This window comes from Prionailurus bengalensis, chromosome E2, assembly GCF_016509475.1.
Source record: "Prionailurus bengalensis isolate Pbe53 chromosome E2, Fcat_Pben_1.1_paternal_pri, whole genome shotgun sequence".
NCBI lineage: Eukaryota > Metazoa > Chordata > Mammalia > Carnivora > Felidae > Prionailurus > Prionailurus bengalensis.
Window position 1 is genome coordinate 55,030,472 of NC_057352.1, and position 23,441 is coordinate 55,053,912.

Genomic DNA, 23,441 nt, shown 5'->3' on the forward strand with positions numbered 1-23,441 from the left:
TCATTCCCATCAAAAGATTAAAACACTCTAGCCTGTCAAGGAGAGGGAGCACTAATTTTTAAAACCTCCAAAGCCATTTAAATATGTGGCTTAAGGAGAGAAGAATCAAATCCTCCTTTTGAAACACTTTGCAGAATGCCTGAAAAAAAAGGTAAACGTTTGGGTGTTTGACCTACAAATCAAAATCCTGGCTAAAAACATGCTGAAAAATTCCATTAAGTTAACCTTTGATATTTGATTAATACTTTGCTGTGCTGTTTTTGTTTTTATTGAAGTGCCAAAGAAATGGATGAAACTGTTGCCGAGTTTATCAAGAGGACCATCTTGAAAATCCCAATGACTGAAATGATGACAATCCTCAAAGCCTGGGATTTTTGCCTGAAAATCAACTGCAGACAGTAAACTTCCGGCAGAGAAAGGAATCTCTCGTTCAGGACTTGGTTCTGCTCTGTGAGGTGATAACAGTGTTCAAGATGATGAACCTTAAGCATCATGCAACCCCTTTGGTTTTTTCTTTTAATAAGATTTTTTTTAATAAGTTTTTTTTTTAATGTTTATTTTTGAGAGAGAGAGAGAGAGAGAGAGCAAGCATGAGCAGGGGAGGTGCAGAGAGAGAGAGAGAGGGATGTAGGGTCTGAAGTGGGCTCTGCACTGACAGCAGTGAGCCCAGTATGGGGCTCAAACTCAACAAACCGTGAGATCATGACCTGAGTCAGATGCTCAACCGACTGAGCCACCCGGGCGCTCCAAAGGTTTTCTTTCTTTTTTCAGTGTTTATTTATCTTGAGAGGGTATGAGTGGAGGAGGGGAAGAGAGAGAATCCCAGGCAGGCTTCCTTCTGTCAGCATGGAACCCAGAGCAGGGCTCGATCTCAGAAACTGAGATCATGACCTGAGCCGAAATCAAGAGTCAGACACTTAACTCACTGAGCCACCCAGGCGCCTCACTTCCTTTTTTGAGTCTAAAAGAAATTTAGTGCAGCTGCTAAGCTGTGAAAGGATGTGGGCTACCTACTACTACAGTGAGGAAGAAGCTAATTTTTGATTGGCTTTTTCAACTTCCAAAGAATGCCTACGTATCAGTAAGAAAGTGACCACCATGGGGGAAAATACAATCCATACAAGTTAAAATAATGAGAAGTATTCTTTTTTTACCTATTAGATTTTGCACCTAAAGATGAAAAGGCTAATACTCAGATGTGTTGGTAAAGTTGTATGGGAAGAGACCCCCCTCTTTCATGTATATTGATTAACTTTTCGTTTTAAAACAATTTCAGATTTTCAGAAAAGTTGCAAGCATAAGTATAAAGAACACCCCTATTCCTGTACATTCTCCCCTCACTCACTTTTAAATAGATATGCTATATGACCCAGCAATTCGACTGTGGGAGATTTATATGGAAAAATTAACAAAAAACAAGGAGGTGGGGCACCTGGGTGGCTCAGTCAGTGAAGCGACCGACTTTGGCTCAGGTCATAATCTTGCAGTTTATGGGTTCAAACCTTGCGTCAGCTATGCTGACATCTCAGAGCCTGTAGCCTACTCCGGATTCTGTGTCTCGCTCTCTCTCTGCCCGTCCCCAGCTCGCTCTCTCTCTCTCTCCCAGAAATAAACATTAAAAAATTAAAAAAAAAAAAAGAGGTATAAGTATTATAATCGATACTCATATACTTGGGTACAAACATGTAAGTATTTATACATAAATAAGATGTTAAGTAGCCTTGTTTAAAAAATAAAAAATTGGAAATAGTTGCACATAGGAGAATAATGTTACGTCCACATAACAAAATATTCTTCAGCCATTAAATAAGATAAACTCGATCTTTATGTACAACATCAAAAAACGATATATAATATGCATGATGTCAATGGATGTGTGTAGGGCATTGGTTCTCAACCAGGACAACTTTGCCTGCAGTGTCTGGAGACATTTTTGCTTGTCAAACCTGTGGGAATACTACTGGCTCATGCTGGGCAGAGGCCAGAATGTTCCTTAACACGCTGGGACAGCCCTCCACACATAGAATTATCCGCCTCTGAATGTCAGTAATGCCCAGTTGGGAAACCCTGATGTAGAGGAAGTTTAGAGGGATACAGCTGATTAAAAAACAAAACAGGAAGTTGAAAGTGATGAATGAGGAGTAGATTGTGGGGGGAGGAGTGGAGAGTGCCTTTACCGAGACAGGAGTCGGGTGTATCTGCTACTTGGCAGGAGAGCAGAGATGGGTGACACTCGTTCTAAGCAACTCTAAAATGTGCCGTAAGTGTAGCCGAACCCAACTATACCCCACGTTCACTCAGTATTTTATCTTCTCTTTCAGAGTAAGCGTGCAAGTCTCCGTGACGCAGCCCTTTTAGACATCATTTGTGAGTGTCGGTGATTTGTATTCACACTTACCCCATCCCCTTTTGTCAGAGAGGCAGTTCTGGATGTCAGTCAGGTGGACCTGGTTTCAGTCCCTCCTCTGTCACTTACCAGTCTCCAGTCCTTCACCCGGTCACATGGCTTTGCTAGGCCTAGACTCCTCCCAAGAAAAATGGGGAAACAATAGTACCTACTTCACAGGGTCGTTGGGAGGGTTCAATAAGATAATGCTTGAAAAGCTCTTTTAGCACGGTCACTGGCACACACTAAGCACGTTTGTTAGGCTCTGTATCTTTAACAGAAATTGAAAATAAATTTCCGAGAATTTGTTCCTATTACGGTGTGACTTGTTACCTCTCCTCCCCTTCCATTTCTTTTTTTTTCCCCCCTTCATACCCTAGGTTTCTTCTCTGTATTTTCTTCTTTAAGATGTTTACTTCCCTCATCAGGAGGCAACAGACTGTGGAGTCTAAGAACACGGGCTCCAGGGCCAGATTTCTCGGGTTCGGTTCATGGCTCTGTCATTGTCTCCCTGTGAGTCCTGGCGGAGGCCCTTGACATCTCCCTGCCTTGGTATTATCATTGGACAAACCTCTGTAATGATGATGATGTCGCATAAGGTGACAGTGAGGATGAAATGAGTCCATGTCATGTTCTTAAAACAAAGTCTGGTATGGGGCGCCTGGGTGGCTCAGTCGGCTGAGTGTCTGACTTCGGCTCAGGCCGTGATCTCGCAGTTCATGAACTCGAGCCCCACATCAGGCTCTGTGCCGACAGCTCAGATTCTGTGTCTCCCTCTCTCTCTGCCCCTCCCATGCTCACACTCTGTCTCTCAAAAATAAATAGTAAACAAGGGGGTGCCTGAGTGGCTCAGTCGGTTAAGCTTCTGACTTGGGCTCAGCTCATGATCTTACAGTTGGGGCAGTAGGTTCGAGCCCCACACTGGGCTCTGTGCTGACAACTCAGAGTCGGGGGCTGCTGCAGATTCTGTGTCTCCCTCTCTGCTCCTGCCCCGCTCGTACTCTGTCTCTCTCTCTCTCAAAAATAAATAAACATTAAAAAAAAAATAATAAAATAAATAAAGAGTAAACATTAAAAAACAAAAAAATTCTTTAAAAAAAAACCTGGTATTTACTAATTAATCATTATCAGTTGATACTAACTGCCTCCTGTGACCTGGGGCATAACAACATTCATCTTTATATTCCACTCCAACTACAAAATAGCTGAATTCATTTAGCGCATCTGCCTCTGGTTGAGTGTGTCTCATTTTCAGTGACTGGATGATGTCTAGACCGTAAAGGGTAGATCCACATAGTTCCCCTTTCTCACGCATTTGTTCACATGTTCTTTGACTACTACCACGCAGTGGGCTGTATGCTAGGCACTGCTGGGTCCAACAGGTTGATTCATACTCTCTTAAGAGGCCCCAGTCTCGGGGGGGAAACAGGTCACCGAGTGACACAAATGCATTCTCACAGACTGTCGCAAGTGCTGGGAAGGAGAAAAGGCAGGGGGTCTGTGAGACCAGAGGGGGGTCGGCCACACCAAGGGTTTAGGAAAGACTTCCTTGAAGACGTGAGCTGAGAGCCACAAAGGATGAGTGGCATTAACTAGGCAAAGGGGAAAGGGGACATAAAGGAGCAGGAGAGCAAAGGGCACAGCACCAGAAGGTCTTGGAGCAGGAGGGTAAGTAGGGGAGCAGAGAGAAGGCGGGAGATGGGAGTCCGGTGCTGCAGGAGGGGGTCAAAACAAATGAGGCATAGGTAGGGGGATAATTCAGAGACTCAGAAGCCCCTCGAAGGATTGCACTCTTTATTCTAAGAATAAACCCAAGCCCTCCAAAGATTATGAGCAAGAAAAGAATCAGGTTCTTGTTTTTTCAAAACTCTCAGTGCAGAGACAGGGACGAGGGAGGACGGGAGAGACCCAACAGCAGCCTGTTGGAGCAGCCAAGCGAGACAGGGATATAGCCTGAGTGAGATGGGGGGGTGGGGGGATGGAGAGGAGAGCGGGGGCAGGAAATGCAAGGGTTAAAGCGGACTGGACTTGGCTGGTAGCTCAGTCCTAGCAGAGTGAGCTCCCGGGTAGCTGTAAGTGCTATGGAGGAAAACAGGGCGCAGTGGGCGGGTGCTTTGGGCAGGGGATCTGGGCAGGCTGCTGTGCATAGGTGGCCTCCCAGTAGAGACCAGAATGAAGGGCACCTCGAGCTCGGAGAAGAGGGCTCCCGACAAAGGGAACAGCCAGTGCGAACACCAGTCGTGAGGAGCACAGCATCCCTGTTCTGCTGGCTGAGTGAGGGGTTCCATGGAGGAGACCCGTGTGGGAATAGAAGAAATGGTCTAAGTAAGAGTAGATGCGAAACCTCTACTATATTGAGTAATGCTTTATGATTTGTTTTAGTTGTCTGGGGGAAATTTAATCCACGTAAAATTTATATTTGAATAAAAATGTGTATGACCTAGTTGATAAGTTACTATTATTTTCTCTGGCATCATATTACATTAAATACATATTTAAAATAGGTATGTATAAGCACGTTACTTGAGAGTTCTGTGATGTGATAGTAATAAGCTCTTCCCCCCTCTCTCAGATACTCAATTTCATCAGCACCAGAAAGTTTGGGATGTTTTCCAAATGAGTAAAGAACCAGGTAATGTTTTCCATTTTTTTTTAATTTAACTTTATTTTATTTTTAGTAATCTCTACACCCAACGCGGGACTCGAACTCACAACCCCCAAGATCAAGAGTCACATGCTTTTCCAACTAGGCCAGCCAGGCACCCCGGTGTTTTCCATTTTAAACTGAAATTTATATTTTATATTTTGGCATTTTTAAAAGGAATACTAATATGTTCCTCTGAAATGTCTCTTCTTTTGGGGGCACCTCGGTGGCTCAGTTGGTTAAGTGTCTGACTCTTGCTTTCAGCTCAGGTCATGATCTCATGGTTCGTGGGATTGAGCCCCAAGTCAGGCTCTGTGCTGACAGTGTGGGGTCTGCTTAGGGCTCTCTCTCTCTCCCTCTCTCTGCTACTGCCCTGCAGGTGCTCTCTCTCTCTCTCTCTTTCTCTTACTCTATCTCTCACATAAATAAATAAACAAAAAAAAATTTTTTTTAAATGTCTCTTCTTTCACAATGAGTAATTTCAAAATTACTCTTTTGTGGGAAAAATGAGAAGTATATTCAGTGACACTGTATCCAAGGTACCGGCAGCATTGGTATGATTAGATCAGTGTCCCTCTTTGACGTTACACAAAATACTTAGCTTCAGAGTCCTTGCACATGTCTTTCTTGAACATTTGTCTTTATTGATTTGTCTTTACTTTCTTTTGACCTTGACAGGTGAAGACGTTGACCTTTTTGATATGGAACGATTCAAAAGTTCATTTGAGAAAATTCTTCGGAGAGCATTAAAAAATGTAAGAATAAAATTTATCTGAATCTCCACGAAATTCAGTTTCAAGGCATCTGTGCAGTTAAAATTTGCTACTACCTTGGTTTGTGTTTGTTTTTTGTATTTGTAAGAATTTTAATTAATTTTAATTAGTAATATCCCATACTATTCTAGGCCAGATCAGAGATAAATCCTACTTCCTTATAGAAACTTTTCCTACCCCTTACCTGTCAATTTGAGGCCAATTGCTTCTTTCTCAAGAGGAGCATCATGCACCAGAACTATCTGGAGTGATGGAAATGTTCTGTGTCCACGCCACTGGTACACGGGCTAGTAACCACATGTGGCTATGGAGCAGTTGCAATGTGGCCAGCATGACTGAGAAACTACTACGTTAATCTCATGTAACTGTAGTGAATTTCAGGCCAGTGGCTACGGTATCGGTCGGTGTTACTCTGGAGCACCCGTAGAATCTTCAGCTCCCCTCCACTGTCCACAGGTACCACCAAGTATCTTCTCGTAGGCTGAGGCAGTCGTGTTTTTAACAGCCTCCCTTACTTCATTCTCTTCCCACCTCAATCTGCCTCAGTCCTGCTTGCATGGAAAGACAGGACCTATCACTGTCCCCGTGCTCTGGCTGCCCGCTCCAGAAGAGTGGTGTTCCCTCTTCATATGCAGACTCCACGACGTGGTCTTTATGTCTCTTCAGCTCACGCTTTGTGACGTCTGCCATACTTGTATGCACACCCTCGTCACTGAGCATCTTCCCTCATTTCTTTTCTTACGGAGACCCTTCTGTGTGACGTTTGAATCCCCCCCTACCCCCGCATCCTCAGAGGGCCCACCTGCCTTGTTCTCTGTTCTCCATCCCATTTGTAATCACTTCTCTACCGCTTCCCACTCTACTTCTTATAAGCTTGCTCCGGTCTTGGTGGAACAACATCCATTCTCCATGCTCGTCCTCAAGCTCTGTTCTTTCTATCACAACACTCTTGGGAGGAAATATTTATTTCTTGCCCCCGATGTGTCCTTCACAGGGAGGGGGTCCCATAGGCCCAATGGCACCGGCGTCCCTCCACCATCCCCTTCACCTTTCTCTGGAAGGAGCGCCAACTTAACCTGAGTGAGAGCAGGTGCCCACAGGGACACCCATTCTGATCTGTTTGTCCAGGGCCAGCTCTGCCCCTACCAGTGGAGGCTTCCCAGAGTGGTTATGCCACCACTTATGTGGTTAGGTCTGCTGGACTGGATTTTGTTATCTGGAGGGCCGCCTGCCTGTGGATATGAGCCAGTCCCCATTTCTTGGTACATATGTGTTGGCCTCACCTGCCAACTCTTTTGCCTTATTCTCAGTTGATCCAGAAGGACAGGGAAGAAGGGTGGTATTTAGTGGCCCCCTTCATAAACCTCCCCCAAAAGACCATTTGAAAGGGTAATGCAGGGCCACCTGGGTGGCTCAGTCAGTTAAGCGTCCGACTTCAGCTCAGGTCATGATCTCACAGCTCGTGGGTTCGAGCCCTGCATCAGGCTCTGTGCTGATGGCTCAGAACTTGGAGCCTGCTTCGGATTCTGTGTCTCCCTCTCTGCCCCTAGCCCACTTGCATTCTGTCTCTGTCTCTCTCAAAAATAAATAAACATTAAAAAAAATTTAAAAAAAAAAAAAAGGGTAATGCATCCTTACCGGCTTCATGCTTAGGCCCTTTCCATTCTGGCCAGTGCTCTTGCCGCCATATTGAATCTGAATTTTAAAGGCAGCAGTTCTCACAGTGTGATCATCAACATCACCTGGGAACATCGACATGCAAATACCTGGGCTCCCTCAGACGCTGTAAGGGTGGGCCAAAGCCCTCCAGGTGCTTGCTAATGCCCAGTCAAGTTTGAGAACCTCCCTGTTCAGGGGCACCAGTGATATCACAAAATCCCATGGCCTGTTCTCTTTCAGCAGTAACGCCGATTGCCAACACCTCTGTGTGTCGGGCCTTGCGCTGAGTCCTTGCCACTCACTAACTCACTGCACCCTCCTGACGAAGCAAGGTGGGTCCCACAGGGGCAGAGCGGCAGAGCCATGATTTAAACGCGGGCAGCTGGCTTCGAGGTCATACTCTTCACATCTACACTGGCAGGGTCTCACACCTCCACCTTCCACGTTCCAGATGCACAGCATCCATTTCTTGTGCTCGGGAAGGTCACGTGTCAGAGAACAGCCAAACCCTCTTGATCCTGAATCTCTTGTCTTCTCCCGGTTGTCGTCAGCCCATCCTAAACTGCTCTTCGTGACCACCCTCTTTCCTTTCCTCCTGCTCTTCACTGGAGCATCACCACAAGGTTCTGCACTCAGCCCTCCCCTGGTTAGTTTCGGCTACGGCGAGAGATGGGGGAGGTGGTGACAGAGTCCTTTGTCGTTTCCCTGTCAGAAGCTAATCAGTTGTCTGAACACCATTTGTTGACTAATTTAGCCTTTTCCACTGCTTATAATCGTTGGCTTCTTCAGATTCATTCACACTCTTAGGGTCCGTACTCCTGATGTGTTTCTCCTCGTGCCCTCCTGGATCCCCTGCCTGCCTGTCAGGTGTCACCACCTGTAGTCTACACTCCACCCAAACCGAACCAGTCTTCTTCAAGCCCTTGAGCTCGCCATAGGCTGTTCCCTCTCCTTGGAACGACCTCCCCCACCTGGCCTTTGCACAGCTCGCTCTTCCCTATCCTTCCGGCCTTTGCACAGCTCACTCTTCCGTATCCTTCTGGCCCCCTCAGGGAGTGTCCCTGATCCCCCTGGCAGGCGGTCCTCTGTCCTGTGCTCCTGTCACCATATGCCTCCTACTTCCTGCTTTAATTGTCAGCCTTCCTCCGGACCCATAGTCTCCCTCAGAGGAAACCAACTGTCCTGCTCCCCTCTGACAGCATGAATGGACTGGGCACAGGCTTTGCCACCTCCTTATCCACCTCCTCATTCCTTTAATAGCTGTAGTTTTAAAAATATTTAGGGACACCTCGGTGGCTTAGGCGGGTGACGTCTGACTCTTGATTTCAGCTCAGGTCATAACCTCACAGTTTCATGAGTTTGAGCACTGCATCGGACTTTGTGCTTGCTCTCTCTCTTTCTCTCTCTCTCTCTCTCTCTCAAAATAAAGGGAGGGGCAGAGAGAGAGAATCCCAAGCTCCGCACTCTCAGCACAGAGCCTGGCACAGGGCTTGAGCTCATGAACCATGAGATCATGACCTGAGCCAAAGTTGGATGCTTAACCAGCTGAGCCACCCAAACACCCCTCAGTTATTAGATTTCTTCTCTTCCATCACTTCTGCATTCCAAAAGCTTTTCCCTCCTGAATGAATTTCAGGCAGACTAGTGGGAAAGGCTGGGTAAACAAAGGAGATTTTTACTGGTCAGATCTTCCTGCCCAAAAGGCTGGCAAATGCCCAACACCCTGGTGTCTTCTCTGTCTCCCATGTTCCCCTGCCCTGAGCTGGACCACGTGTGCCAACCCCATTTCTCAACTACCCGAGGACTCCCAGCCGACTTCACTGTCTTCCTCCTGACTTAACTAGCAGCTGGATAACCCCACTTTCCAAAAGGCTGCTGATGGTGATGTCATGCCAAGTAGAGTCTCCTGGTGCCCAGGACTGAATAGTAACTTGCCTGCTGCTCTACAGGAGGTGTCTTAACCTTTCTGTGCCAAGGACCCCTTTTGCTGTTAGTGAAGCTTATAGGCCACTTCTTGAAAGTCGTTTTTTTAAATTTTTTTTTAATGTTTATTTATTTTTGAGACGGAGGGAGACAGAGCGTGAGTGGGGGAGGGGCAGAGAGAGAGGGAGACACAGAATCTGAAACAGGCTCCAGACTCTGAGCTGTCAGCACAGAGCCCGACGTGGAGCTCAAACCCACAAACTGTGAGACCATGACCTGAGCCGAAGTTGGATGCTTAACTGACTGAGCTACCCAGGTGCCCCTTGAAAGTCGTTTTTAAATGCTGTAATATAGAGAATTACAAGGAAAACCAAATACATGAAAATACCATTATTAAGGTATTAAAATACGAAGTCGTGCTGGAGTACTCATGTGCTTCTTTAATAACACAGTAAATAATCTCATAGTAGGTCTAAAAACAACTAGTTTCAAAGTAGTGATGGCATAAATAATATTTTTGAGGCATGTGCAATGCTATAATGGGGTGAGAAAATATTTGGGATTTGTCCAGACAACAGAGTAATAGTTCCTAACGTTCTACCGTTTCGTTGCCTACCTTCACGATTGAAGGAAATGCCAAAGTTCAGTTAGTTTGTAGACATGCTGATTCTGATCAGGGCCTTCAGGTTACGAACTCTTGCCCTTGAACCAATGGGGTAGAGAAGCTGGTACGAGAGGGAGCTGGGAGCCTAACTTGGGGGGTAATGGATGGAGACTGTGCTACAGGGGATCTGATCCAGAGCCTTTGAGGGTATGGTCTCTGTATGCCAGGGAGAGAGACACGGAGAGAGAGGCAGAGTCATTAATCGTATGTCTTACCGGGTAAAACTATTCAAAATACATTGTTCTTAGGAAACTTATAAAGAGTGGCACCTAGGTGGCTCATTTGGTTAAGCATCCAACTTCAACTCAGGTCATGATCTCACGATTCATGGGTTCAAGCCCCACGACGGTCTCTGTGCTGACAGCTCAGAGCCTAGAGCCTGCTTCAGATTCTTGTGTCTCCCTCTCTCTCTGCTCTTCCCCCGCTTGTGCTCTGTCTCTCTCTCTCTCAAAAATAATAAACATTTAAAAAATTAAAAAGAAGACTTATGAAAAAGAGACAAACTAAAAAATATGTTTCAATTGTAAAAGGGTGGCACATTTACTTTCCTTTTTTTACCTAAATATCATGTAGTACAATAATGGTCATCTGTACTAAATATGTTAACATAGTTAAGTACGTAGCAATTCTGTGTGTTGTAAGCTTCATTTGTTTCCCATGCTAAACTTTTTTCTGCAATGTTCAGTAGCCAGTTATGACCAGTTTACGGCCAGGGTACCCCTGGCCAGCAGTACCATCCCAGGTTAGCCAAACCACTTAGGACACTTGGCTGGACTCATCTCCTAGTTCAGCTTGAACAGTATTAATCTGAGCTATCCTCGGTGAAGCGTGCTTTATCCTTGCTATTGAAGGATGATATCTATTAAGGTAGTTTCTTGGGAAAATAGTAAAGGTCTGCATCTGGGCCTTACCTCTTCAGGTATCTGAATATCATCTTTACTAGAACAATGTGAGATAGAACATCTTAGCCCATTGATTTTTAACCTTTTTTTGGATCATAGACTCTTGTGAAAATTTTGGTAAATGATACCGCACCCCTCTCCAGGAAAGCATACATGTGTGCCCAACCACACATCCAATTTAGGAAGGACACAGACCTCTTTTAAGCTTCTCCAAAAGCCCTTGCTTACATTATCCTCATTGTAGGGTAGAGAGGTTACCTGAATATGTTGAGTGCAACCGATATTCTCTCTCTGGTAAAGGTGAGCCCTCCATGTAGTGCCTTCAATCTTGATTTTACAGGCTTCGCTTTTATAATGTGACACAAGCCAGCAGAGGCCCACTGGGCGCCTGTCAGGGCCAAGCGCTGTGGCTCCTCACTCGGGCAGGTCAGACAGCCCCGCACACTCCACACCCCAACCTGGGGAGGGCTCTTTGTTTCATATACGGAGGGAATGTGGGAAAGCAGCCAGATGAAGAGTGGGCGGAGTCGGAGTAACTGCCTTCTTACCACCTGCTTTCTCTAGGGATCCAAGAGGGAGGAAGTAAGGAGACGTGGGCAAGCCAAATGCATCTGCATCGGTTGCCTCCTGTCCAGGGTCTGACTTCCAAGGGGAAGCTGAATTGGGGGGCAGTTAAGAGTCTAGGAGGAGGCCATTAAGTTCTAACCCAACTGGCAATTACATTTAAAAGTTTAGAAAGATCTGTATTATATCCATGAAATGGAAACCAAGTAGAATTTTCTATATTCTTGCCACGTAACTTTAGAGTAATCATTAGCATCTGAGCTAAATGCGTAAGAACATTTGGATTAATATATTTGAGCCCATTACTCCAGAGAAATCTTACCATTAAACTTTATAGTGCACGCTAGGTCTGTGCTTGATGTCAAAAAGTCTTGTTTATAAATCAGGTATGCCATTTGTAAGCTTGCCTTATTTCATAAACTCTTACAGGTCAGTGAACAGCTTTTCAGGACAAGCCCAAGAAATTGTTGAAAAATTGTGATAACCTGATTGTAGGGTTTAAAATTTGTTTTCCTTCTGGGGTGCCTGGGTGGCCAGGTCAGTTAAGCGTCCAACTTTGGCTCAGGCCATGGTCTCATGGCCCGTGAGTTCAAGCCCCACATCGGGCTCTCTGCTGTCAGCACAGAGCCCACTTTGGATCCTCTGTCTCCCTCTCTCTCAGCCCCTCCCCTGTTCACCCTCTCTCTCTCTCTCAAAAACAAATATTTTTTTTTAATAAAATTTGTTTTCTTTCCAAAAGACTTTGCAAGGCATAAATGCATAATTCCAAACAACCACAAAACCTTTTCCCAAAGATTCCCAGAACACTGTACTGAAAACTACAGACTCTGCCAGATCTCAGCCTGTGTACAAGGTTACACAGACATCCTTCACCCCTAAGGAGCACCAGTTGTTGGTGCTATGGATTTTTTTTTTTTAATGTGACTTTTTTTTTTTTTAAGTAATCTCTATGCCCAATGTGAGGCTTGAACTCACAGCCCCAAGATCAAGAGTCACATGCTCTACCGACCGAGCCAGCCAGGCCCCCTGGTGCCACAGATTTTAATTAGGAAACTTAAGTCTTCTTTTTATTAAGGTGACGGTCAGCTTCAGAGACGCTGAGGAGAATGCAGTATGGATTCGAATCGCCTGGGGAACACAGTACAGAAAGCCCAACCAGTACAAACCGGTTTATGTGGTGTATTATTCCCAGACTCCCTACGCCTTCACTTCCTTCTGCCACCTGAAGAGCAATACACCCCTTCTGAGTCAGGTATGGAACCAATCAGTATAAGCTTTAGTATCTTTATTACCCTTATCTCCGAGGTCTATGTAGGTTTAAACTGCTCATAAGCGTTTTATATAAAATGCCACATGTAATCCTTGATTTCCTAAAATAAGGAGCAGAAAGTGTTCTACAAGTGGGAGCGTAACACAAGTATTGGTTTGGAGCTCTCTTGTTGTCTTTCAGTCTAGAAGAAATATGCGCTTCAGCGAAGGAAACAATCAACAGAACTAAAAGGCAGCCTACGGAAGGGGAGGAGACATTTGCAGATGACATATCCGATAAAGTGTTGGTGTCTAAAACCTTTAAAGAACTTATGAAACTTACCACCCAGAAAACAAATAATCCAGTTAAAGATGGGCAGAAGACATGAATAGAGACTTTTCTAAACAAGACATCCAGATGGCTAACAGACAGGTGAAAAGATGCTCACCATCACTTATCATCGGGGGAAATACAAATCAAAACCACAATGAGATACCACCTCACACCTGTCAGAATGGCTAACATTAACAACGCAAGAAACAATAGGTGTTGGCGAGGATGCGGAGAAAGGGGAACCCTCTTGCCCTGTTGGTGGGAATGCAAACTGGTACAGCCACTCTGGAAAACAGTAGGGAGGTTCCTTAAAAACTAAAAATAGAACTGCCCTTTGATTCAGCAATTGTGCTACTAGGTATTTATCCAAAGGATACAAAAATACAGATTTGAAGGAGCACATGCACCCTGATGTTTATAGCAGCATTGTGTACAATAACCAAAAAGTATGGAAAGAGCCCAAACGTCCATCAACTGATGAATGGATACAGAAGAAGTGGTGTCTACATACAATGGAATATTATTCAGCCATCCAAAGAATGGAATCTTGTCATTTGCATCAGTGTGGATGGAGCTAGAGTATATTATGCTAAGTGAAATAAATCAGTCAGAGAAAGACAAATATCATGTGATTTCACTCATCTGTGGAGTTTGAGAAACAAAACAGATGAACATATGAAAGGGGGGAAAAAGAGAAAGGGAAACAAACCATGAGAGATTCTTTTTTTTTTTTTTTAATTTTTTTTTAATGTTTATTTATTTTTGAGACAAAGAGAGACAGAGCATGAATGGGGGAGGGTCAGAGAGAGGGAGACACAGAATCCGAAACGGGCTCCAGGCTCTGAGCTGTCAGCACAGAGCCCGACGCGGGGCTTGAACTCACGGACCGCGAGATCATGACCTGAGCCGAAGTCGGCCGCTCAACCGACTGAGCCACCCAGGCGCCCCCATGAGAGATTCTTAAGTATAGAGAACAAACTCCAGGTTGATGGGGGGAAGTGGGTAGGGGATGGGCTAAATGGGTGATGGGTATGAAGGAGGGCACTTGTGATGAGCACTGGGTGTTATATGTAAGTGATGAACCCCTGAATTCTGCCCCTGAAACGAATACTACATGGTATGTTAACCAACTAGAATTTAAATAAAATGTTGAAAAGAAAAAACTAGAAACAAATGAGGGTAAAGCAACTGGACATCCACAAGGAAAAAAAGAAGATTGTGTAGGCTTTGTGCCCTTTACAAAAAATAAACTCAAAAATGGATCATAGGAGTAAATCTAAGACTATAGAAACTATAGAAATCTAAAACTACAGAAACTCCTAGAAGGTGGGGCACCTGGGTGGCTCAGTAGGTTGGGCGTCCAACTTCAGCTCAGGTCATGATCTCCAAGCTTTGAGTTCGAGCCCTGTGTTTAGTCTCTGTGCTGACAGCTCAGAGCCTGGAGTCTGTTTCAAATTCTGTATCTCTCTCTCTCTCTCTCTCTCTCTCTCTCTCTCAAAAATAAACAAACATTAAAAAAAAAACTAAAAGGGGCGCCTGGGTGGCTCAGTCAGTTAAGCGTCTGACTTCAGCTCAGGTCATGATCTCACGGTCCGTGAGTTTGAGCCCCGCGTCGGGCTCTGGGCTGATGGCTCAGAGCATGGGGCCTGCTTCTGATTCTGTGTCTCCCTCTCTCTCTGCCCCCTCCCTGTTCATGCTGTGTCTCTCTCTGTCTCAAAAATAAATAAACGTTAAAAAAAAAATGTAAAAAAAAAAAAACTCCTAGAAGGTAACATAGGAGAAAACGTCTATAGCCTTGGGTGTGGCAATGATGTAACACCAAAGGCACAATCCATTATAGAAAAATATATAATAATTGATAAGCTGAACTTCATTAAAATTAAAACTTCAGCTGTGCAAAAGACAACATCAAAAGAATTAGAATATAGGCCACAGAGTGATAGAAAATACTTGCAAAAGGTAGGTCTAATAAGGGACAGCCTATACCATGATTTGTCTGCCTGTTACCCAGTATATAAGTGGGCAGGAACCCTTCTGGGTCCCTTGGCATGCGGTGCTAGATTCCACTGTTTGCACGGTGCCATTTTGGTTTCTGAATGGATGCTGAATTTTAATTGCTAATACGGGGAACGGAGGGATGCCTGGGTGGCACAGTCAGTTGAGCGTCCAACTCTTAATTTCAGCTCAGGTCATGATCCCAGGGTTGTGGCATCGAGATGCACGTCAGGCTCTGCACCAAGTGTGAAGCCTGCTTGGGATTCTCTCTCTCTCTCTCTCTCTCTCTCTCTCTCTCTCTCTTCTCTGCCCCTTTCCCCTGCTCACGCATGCATGCTCTCTCTCTCTCTCTCTCTCTAAGTTAAAAAGGGACATGTGATACTGAAATCACTGGAAAACGGCCACTGAAGGAGTGAATTCTGTGGTTATTTTGTATCACCAACAGTCATAAAATTATATTTTCATGTAATTACCTTATTGTAAAGTAAATCACAAAATATGTAGGATATAACCTCAGTGTCGAACTCAGAGTCTTGGATTCTGCCTTCTAAAGTATTATTATTGCCACCTTTCATCATCAGTCATTTCCTTGCTTGGGAAATAAATAAATGGTTACCTTACATATAAGAAAAGGAAGAAGTAACGTGTGCTTAGTGCAAAAATTCAATCAAATACCATAGATATTATAAATATCGGGATAAACACGGTAAGCCTCATGGTCTTGCTAATTTTCACTTCCAGGCACTGACAGTTGCTAGCAATCACCATAAGATTGTGAAAATGGACCTCAGAAGCCGGTATCTGGACTCTCTGAAGGCTATTGTTTTCAAACAGTATAATCAGGTGAGCCCATCAGTGACTCTGTGAAGTTGTGTGCGTCTCCATTTTCTCTTTCACACTTGAGTTAGAAGCATCTGGGCAGGTGGGAAAGTCCACCTCCAACAGAAGGAGATCACTTCCGATATTACTGAAGCAGAGAAAGCTCTCAGTCAACATGAAAGGAAACAACGGTCCCCCACTATCATCTTGTTATAATTGCATTGTGTTTTATACTGCTCATCAGTCATTAGAGCTTACGTGAGAGAGCCCAGCTTCCAAATGAGCTCTTCCAGTTAGAAGTTATTTTATCTTTACAGTAACTTGACACTGTCTTTTGAAGCTAAATTCTATTACTCCATTATGCAAGACAGAAGCAGAATTAATTTTTGTCCCATCAGTCAAGCAGGTAATAGAGGGGTTACAAGGAAAGGAGAAAGCGTCGGTTTATTAAGCCCCCCAATTTATTTATTTCTTAAGATTATTTGAATGCATTGTTTCCTCTAATGATAAAAGTAGATCTGGCCTTTTGCACAGACTCAGGGTTCTTTTTCGCTCTGCATGGCAACTGCGGGCCCATATGTTTAGACCCCTGTAAGTGGATTGTTAATGCTCTCTGTATATCTCTGAGCCCTTAGATATGTCACACTTACGTATTTTCATCTGTTCTAAATAGAAAAAAGTGATGGCTCTCTGCAAGCCACTCTTTAAAGAAAAAAAAAAAAAACCTAACATTAAGTTAATGATTTTCTCCCATAGCAAACTCCCCCCCCCTTACCCACCACCCTTCCACCTGTTCTATGACAGTTGTATTCATTCCTAGGAAAATTCACATTGTCAAACACAAAAACAGTTGCTGCAGCATGAGTCGGGAATGAGAGATTGGCTTCCAGGAGGAAAGTGGTTTTTCTAAAAGGAATGTCAGCAGGTGTTTTGTGGTGATGAAGGCGTAGCTATCAAGCAGAAACATCACATTGCAAATACATTTAGTACCTGTGTCCTAAAGCCATTTATTATTTATATTTCAAGATGTTCACATTAGGAAAAGATTCAGTTTTCTTTCTTTCTTTCTTTCTTTTTTAGAAGTTTGAAACTCACAACTCCACTATGCCTCTACAAGAAACCCTTGAGCTGGACATGCACAGTATGTGTGTTTTAAGATAAAACTGAAATTTGGAAGCTCATCATTCCTTTTTAGAGTTCTATCACTCGGTAAAACATTTAATCACTAGGAGCCTGATTCAAAACTATTTACTGCTTTCCGAAAAATTGCAAATTAACTTTCTGCTGAAAGGGGGAAACCAAGCTCCTGTAGGTTCTTTCTAGAATTTACTAGAATGGCAAGTAGTAACACTAAAAACAAAAATTAACTAATAGTCAAGCATTTCTTTAGTGCCAGGAACCACACAAAGATGTTTACAGGTATCATTTCCTTCATCTTCACAGCAGTGCCCAAACAATCTCTTCATCGGGCAGCTGGGTTTCAGATGGGTTTAGCCACTTGCCAGGCAAAGTTAACACAGCTAGGAATTGCCGAAGCCAGAGACGAAATCCAAGTCTGTCTGAGTCTGGAGCCCCAGCTCAGAATGCGCTGGATAAACTGCTTCTGGAATACTCAGTTGTGACTGTGTCGCTCCTCACAGGTGGCGCGAGTCTGTCCGTGGAAAACCCAGGACAGCAGAGTAAACAACTACTGAAGAGTGGAGGGGTACAGCCTACATTTATGGAAATGAACATTTTCCTGTCTCTCAGCAATGATTTGGCGATAAAATGAGATAGTACAGCAATTATGATTTAAATACATTTATGACTTTCCGATGGCGTAGGAACCGCTGTTGATGTCATGTTAAGTAAAGAAAGCAGGATACAAAACTCTGTATTTTATAATCCCAGTTAAAAATACATATCTTTTTATTTCCTAAAAAGGGGGCTAAGGGTGCCTGGGTGGCTTAGTCAGTTAAGCATCTGACTTCATGATCTCGATTTGTGTGTTCAAGCCCCACTTTGGGTGAGCCTCGCTTCTCTCTCTCTCTGTCTCTCTCTCTGCCCCTTGTGGGATTCTCTCTCTCCCTCTCTCTGCCCCTCACTTATTTGCGCCCTCTCTCGAGATAGATAAATAAATAAATAAATAAATAAATAAATAAATAAATAAATAAATAATTTTAAGAAGTGAGGGGTGAGCTAGACAAAATATATTAAAACATTAACAATGCTTTTCCTTCATTGGTAGAATTATTGGGGATTTTTATTTTATTTACCAGCATGTGCTTTCAGATTTTCCTATAGTAAGGAATTATTGCAATCAAGAGAACAAACAGTAAACTTTCTTTTAAGTTTATTTATTTTGAGAGAGAGAGCATGCACACATGAGCAGGGGAGGGGCAGAGAGAGAGGGAGACCCAGAAGCCGAAGCAGGCTCCAGGCTCCGAGCTGTCAGCACAGAGCCCAACGTGGGGCTCCACCCACAGACTGTGAGATCATGACCTGAGCCGAAGTCGGACGCTTAACGGACTGAGCCACCCAGGCACCCCAGTAAATGTTATCTTTAAATGACACAAGCCAGTTGAAAAGTTAGGAAGGAAAGGAGGATACTTTATGGATGAAAGATATTTCTAATGTCTGTTTTCTTTTGAAATCTTCCATGTATAGTGGATTCAAGGATCATTCATGAAAACAGAATCGAAAAAGAGAGAGTCCAGAGAGTGACTCAAGAAACTTTTGGAGACTATCCTCAACCAAGACTAGAATTTGCACAATATAAGGTGGGACATTGCTATAAACATGAACTATGAGTTACCCATATGTTTGTAAAAGAAAAAAAAATTAGGTGGAAAACGATAATAAGAAACTTTCTTTTCCTTTATCACTGTTTTCTTTTTTTAACTTCTGTTTTTTCTTACTGAAGTGGTGTCGACCCACAAGGTTAGGCCAGTGTCAGATGTATGGTCATGGTGCCTGATTCTGTGCTCACCATGATAAGTAGCGTCACTATCACTTTGTATTCTGTGTGATAAATTGAAGAGTTAAAATAGACATCTTGATCGTATGTAATAAGTTCCCATGTTAGCGAAGGAGACTTCTAGAAATTCTGAATTTGCCTTTTGATTTCATCTTAGGTACTCATTTAGTTTTGTGTAACCAGCTGTGATCTGTATTTTTGAGGGGAAAAAAGTTGTGAGCTATCCCCTTTCTAGCCCGTCCACACTTGCCTGTAGTCGGTGCTCATAAATATTCATTGAATAAAAGAGTGAATAAAGAAGTCGTGACATACCTAGACCAGTTGGCATCACCGGAGAGAAACCAGTAAGTAGCCTAGTCAATACTATAAACCTAGCTCATTCCAGCACTGTGCCACTGCCCACCAGGAAGGCCAGGTTGGGGGCAAGCCCATTGCCACCATTAGAAAAATTCAAGGTTTGTATCACGATTGCCCCAATCTAATACTGGCACTCCTACTCATAACACCCTCCTCCCCTCTAGTAAATTCTTTCTGCTCTGCACCCCCTACAGTTACTGGCAGTGCTTTAAATCCGCCATTGATCTGCTCACCCAGGCCCAACACCTGTTTTCTTTGATTTGTTTTTAGTGGGAAAAGTTGATATCTTTCAAGTTGGGCTCCCTACAAGACAGTTTTAACCCCGTTCCTTTGAACAACTCATAGTCTAGGATACTGGTTCATAGTGTGGTCTCTGGAGCCACTGTATCAGCATCCCTTGAGAACGGGTAAGAAATGCAGATTATCGGGCCCACTGCACCGTGGTCCTACTGGATCAGGGACTCTGGAGGTGGGACCCAGCCATCTGTTCTTACAAGCTCTCTGGCTGACTCTGCCTACTAAAGAGAACCACTGAGAATAAGTAAGAATCTGCAAATCCCCCCATGGCTACAATTTAGAATCGCTCTGTTCTGTAAGTCAGAGTGCACGTCGATTCATGCCTGCTATTAATTTTCCCTACCTTTTCTATTTTGAAAAACGTCAAACCTTCAGAACACTTGCAAGGACATTGCAATGAACATCCATTTTCCCTTTGCTTCAGTTCACCCATTGTTAACATTTTGCACATTTCCTTTCCTTCTTTTTCTGGATTTCTTCTGAACCATTTGAGTTAGTTGCAGACAATACTCACCCTCTAAACATTTCAAAATACTGCCTGTAAATTTTAAGAGGCACTTTAAGGAAAAGAATTTTGAAATTAGAATCTAAGACTCCAGTACCTATTGAAGCAGCCAGTGGATATTTGATATTAAAGGATTGTTAGATTGTTACTAATTTTTCTAGGTCTGATACTGTTACGGAGGTGAAGGTTTTAAAAGGAGTCCTTCTGGAGCGCCTCCTCGGTGGCTCAGTTGGTTGAGCCTCCACCTCTTTTTTTTTTTTTTTTTTTTTTTTTTTTTTTTTAACGTTTATTTATTTTTGGGACAGAGAGAGACAGAGCATGAATGGGGGAGGGGCAGAGAGAGAGGGAGACACAGAATCCGAAGCAGGCTCCAGGCTCTGAGCCATCAGCCCAAAGCCCGATGCGGGGCTCAAACTCACGAACCGCGAGATCGTGACCTGAGCTGAAGTCGGATGCTTAACCGACTGAGCCACCCAGGCGCCCCGAGCCTCCACCTCTTGATTTCGGCTCAGGTCATGATCCCAGGGTTGTGGGATCGAGCCCCATGTTGGGCTCTGCGCTGAGCGTGGAACCTGCTTAAGATTCTCTCTCCCTCTCCCTCTGCCCCTCTCTACTACTTATGCTTTCTCTCTAAAAAATAAAAAAATATTAAAAAAAAGACCAGCGACTGGGTGGTTCAGTCAGTTAAGCAACCGACTTCATCTGAGGTCATGATCTCACTGTTTGTGGGTTCGAGCCCCATGTCAGGCTCTGTGATGATGGCTCAGAGCCTGGAGCCTGCTTTGGATCCTGTGTCTCCCTCTCTCTCTGCCCCTCCCCTGCTCACACAATGTCTCTCTAAAAAATAAATAAACATTAAAAAAAAAATTAAAAAAGAGTCCTTCTTAGGTCTTTTCTAGGTACTGAATGTTTACAGATGGAATACCATCGTGTCTGGGGTTTACTGCAGAATAGTCCCGTGGCAGTGGTCAGTATGGAACAGGAGGTGGGCTGGGAGAAGACTAGCCATGAACTGATAATGGTTTCAGCCGGGTGACGTGCACATGGGGACTCATTGCCTGTGCTCCTTACTTTTGTGTATTTTTGAAATCTTCCATAATCAGGTAAAAACCAACCATGGTAGTGACTCGAAAGACATGACATTTTTACATCGAAATGACAGATTTCAAAAGATAGTGCTAATTTGCCAGTAAGAATGCAAACTAAATACTCAGGTGAAGATCACCTGGGGGTAGAATTGACCTCCAAGGTCTCCTGTGTGCGGGCACTGTGCATACATGGCATTTTGTGGATGATGCCTTTTGACACACGGGTTGCCCTCTACGTTTGCAGTGAGCAAATTAAATGGCTCCCGCCCCCGTCAATCCCTGTATTTCTTGAGGACAAGAATTAATGAAACACATCACCTGATTTAATTACAGTTTGCCATTACAGCTGATATATTTAGTAGTTATTTATAAATAAATTTGTTGACAGCTTGAAACGAAATTCAAAAGTGACTTCCATGGAGGCATCTTGGCTGAGAGAAAAGAGCCCCTCCGGTGCCTAATAAAGTTCTCTAGCCCGCATCTTCTGGAAGCATTGAAATCCTTAGCACCAGCTGGTAAGTAGTCAGCTCATCTTACAGGCGGGAAGAACTCACAACACACTATATCTGATCCTCTCTCTCTGCTGGCTAATTACCTCTGAGCTTCCTCCTGGCTCCCATCTGCTATCCCCGCGTGCCCTATTTTGCGTATATTCTCCTTCTGTACGTCACGGGGGTCCATGATCCACCCACCCTCTAATCTTGGCCATTTTTAAACTGACTTTTTTTGTTTTGTTTTTTTAATTTCAGGTATTGCAGACGCACCACTTTCTCCGTTGCTCACTTGCATACCCAATAAGGGAATGAACTATTTTAAAATTAGAGACAAATAGGATGTCTGTGGTTTTGTAAGCACACTTTTTCCTTGAATATATTGCATATGCATTTCAGTTAACAGCTAGCTGGGCAGCTTCTGTGTATGAACTTGTGTTTTAGAAATTCATTCTTAATATTGACAGTCCAGAAATGTTCAATATGCTTGTTGGGACTGATTCTTTCCTCCTCCAGTGTGCACCCCGTTCCCCCATATCCTGCAAAGCATAGCAACTGTGGGCCTTTAAAAAGTGACTAGGTGTCCTTTCTCTCACTCCTGTCTCTCCTCGATCCTGGAGAGACTGAGTTCTAATTGCTGTTTCCAATGATTTTGTCTGAAGCCTTGGATCATGGAAAGAAATAGCAAGAAACTATCCTCAACTCAAAACTTTCTAGGAAAATCATAAAATTGGTCCCTTCAAAGGGTACAGTTGGGTCTATTAAGTTATTGCAGGGAGTACAATATCAGATGATTCAGTAATATAATAGTTCCTGTGTAAGTATACTTTTCATAGTCTGTTTTATCCTACATATGGCATTCAGACTCACCATACTATACTGATTTGTGAATAAAGATTTAAAAACTGGCACGTCACTTCTGATGGAAATTCTTCGGTGATCATCACAATATAGCATGTCCTTTCTTAATAACATTTCAAACTCTACTCCCTGTTGTGTTCCACAAAGGATTTGGGGTATAAAGACATTTATTACAGTTACGATAAAATTAAAAGGTGAGGCAGTCTGGGCAAATGGGAAAGCAAACAAAAAGCAAGGACTGAATAAAGGTAGAGATAAAACTGACATGTAACAAGAAAGGAGTGCCTCCATCTGTTACAAGGTTGAAAAATTGGAGCGATGTTAGCCAGTGGTCCGAGCAGAGAATAAAACACCATTTGTGAATGAAGATATTCAAAAACTGGTACATCAGGGGCGCCTGGGTGGCTCAGTGGGTTAGGCATCCAACTCTTGGTTTCAGCTCAGGTCATAATCTCACGGTTCGTGAGATCGAGCCCTGCATCAGCCTCTGCACCGACAGTAAAGAGCCCGTTTGGGATTCTTCCCCTCGCTCTCTGCCCCTCCCCCGCTTGCTCTCTTTCTCTCTCTCTTAAAATAAACACTTAAAAAAATAAAAACTGGTACATCAGTTACTTTTGATGAAAATCAAAAACAGGCTCAGTATACAAAAATGTAAATACAATCAGAGAAGGGCTAAACAGTGCTTTATAATTTAATGGTATTGTCTATAGATTATAGGTACGTGAAAAAATATGTTTTTAGATTTAATTTACAAGTGGCATGGACACTTCAGTAATCTCAGAGTGAGGCACTGAGTCTGTTGGGGCTCAATAATACTGATTTCCATGTAGACTATAGTCATGGTGTAGAGCATCTGTCCCTATGTGCACACATGTGGGAGGAGCTTCTGCTCCGTGCCTGAATGCCTCTGTCGGGTCTGCACAGAGGCCCTGCAGTCTCCCCAGGATGGTTTCTCACAGGCTCACAGCCCTCCCT

General features: G+C 43.7%; 1 protein-coding gene across 1 annotated transcript; it reads left to right on the top strand.

The window, feature by feature from the left end:
- Window positions 1-275: 275 nt before the first annotated feature.
- On the top strand, window positions 276-22,514 carry CENPN (centromere protein N). The gene is given in 11 exon segments (XM_043599736.1): window positions 276-373; window positions 376-455; window positions 2,322-2,367; window positions 4,959-5,018; window positions 5,709-5,785; window positions 12,591-12,767; window positions 15,834-15,935; window positions 16,992-17,052; window positions 18,558-18,670; window positions 21,503-21,629; window positions 21,864-22,514. Coding segments are annotated over 11 exon segments (1,014 nt in total). The 5' UTR covers window positions 276-285; the 3' UTR covers window positions 21,947-22,514.
- The last annotated feature ends 927 nt before the right edge of the window (window positions 22,515-23,441 follow it).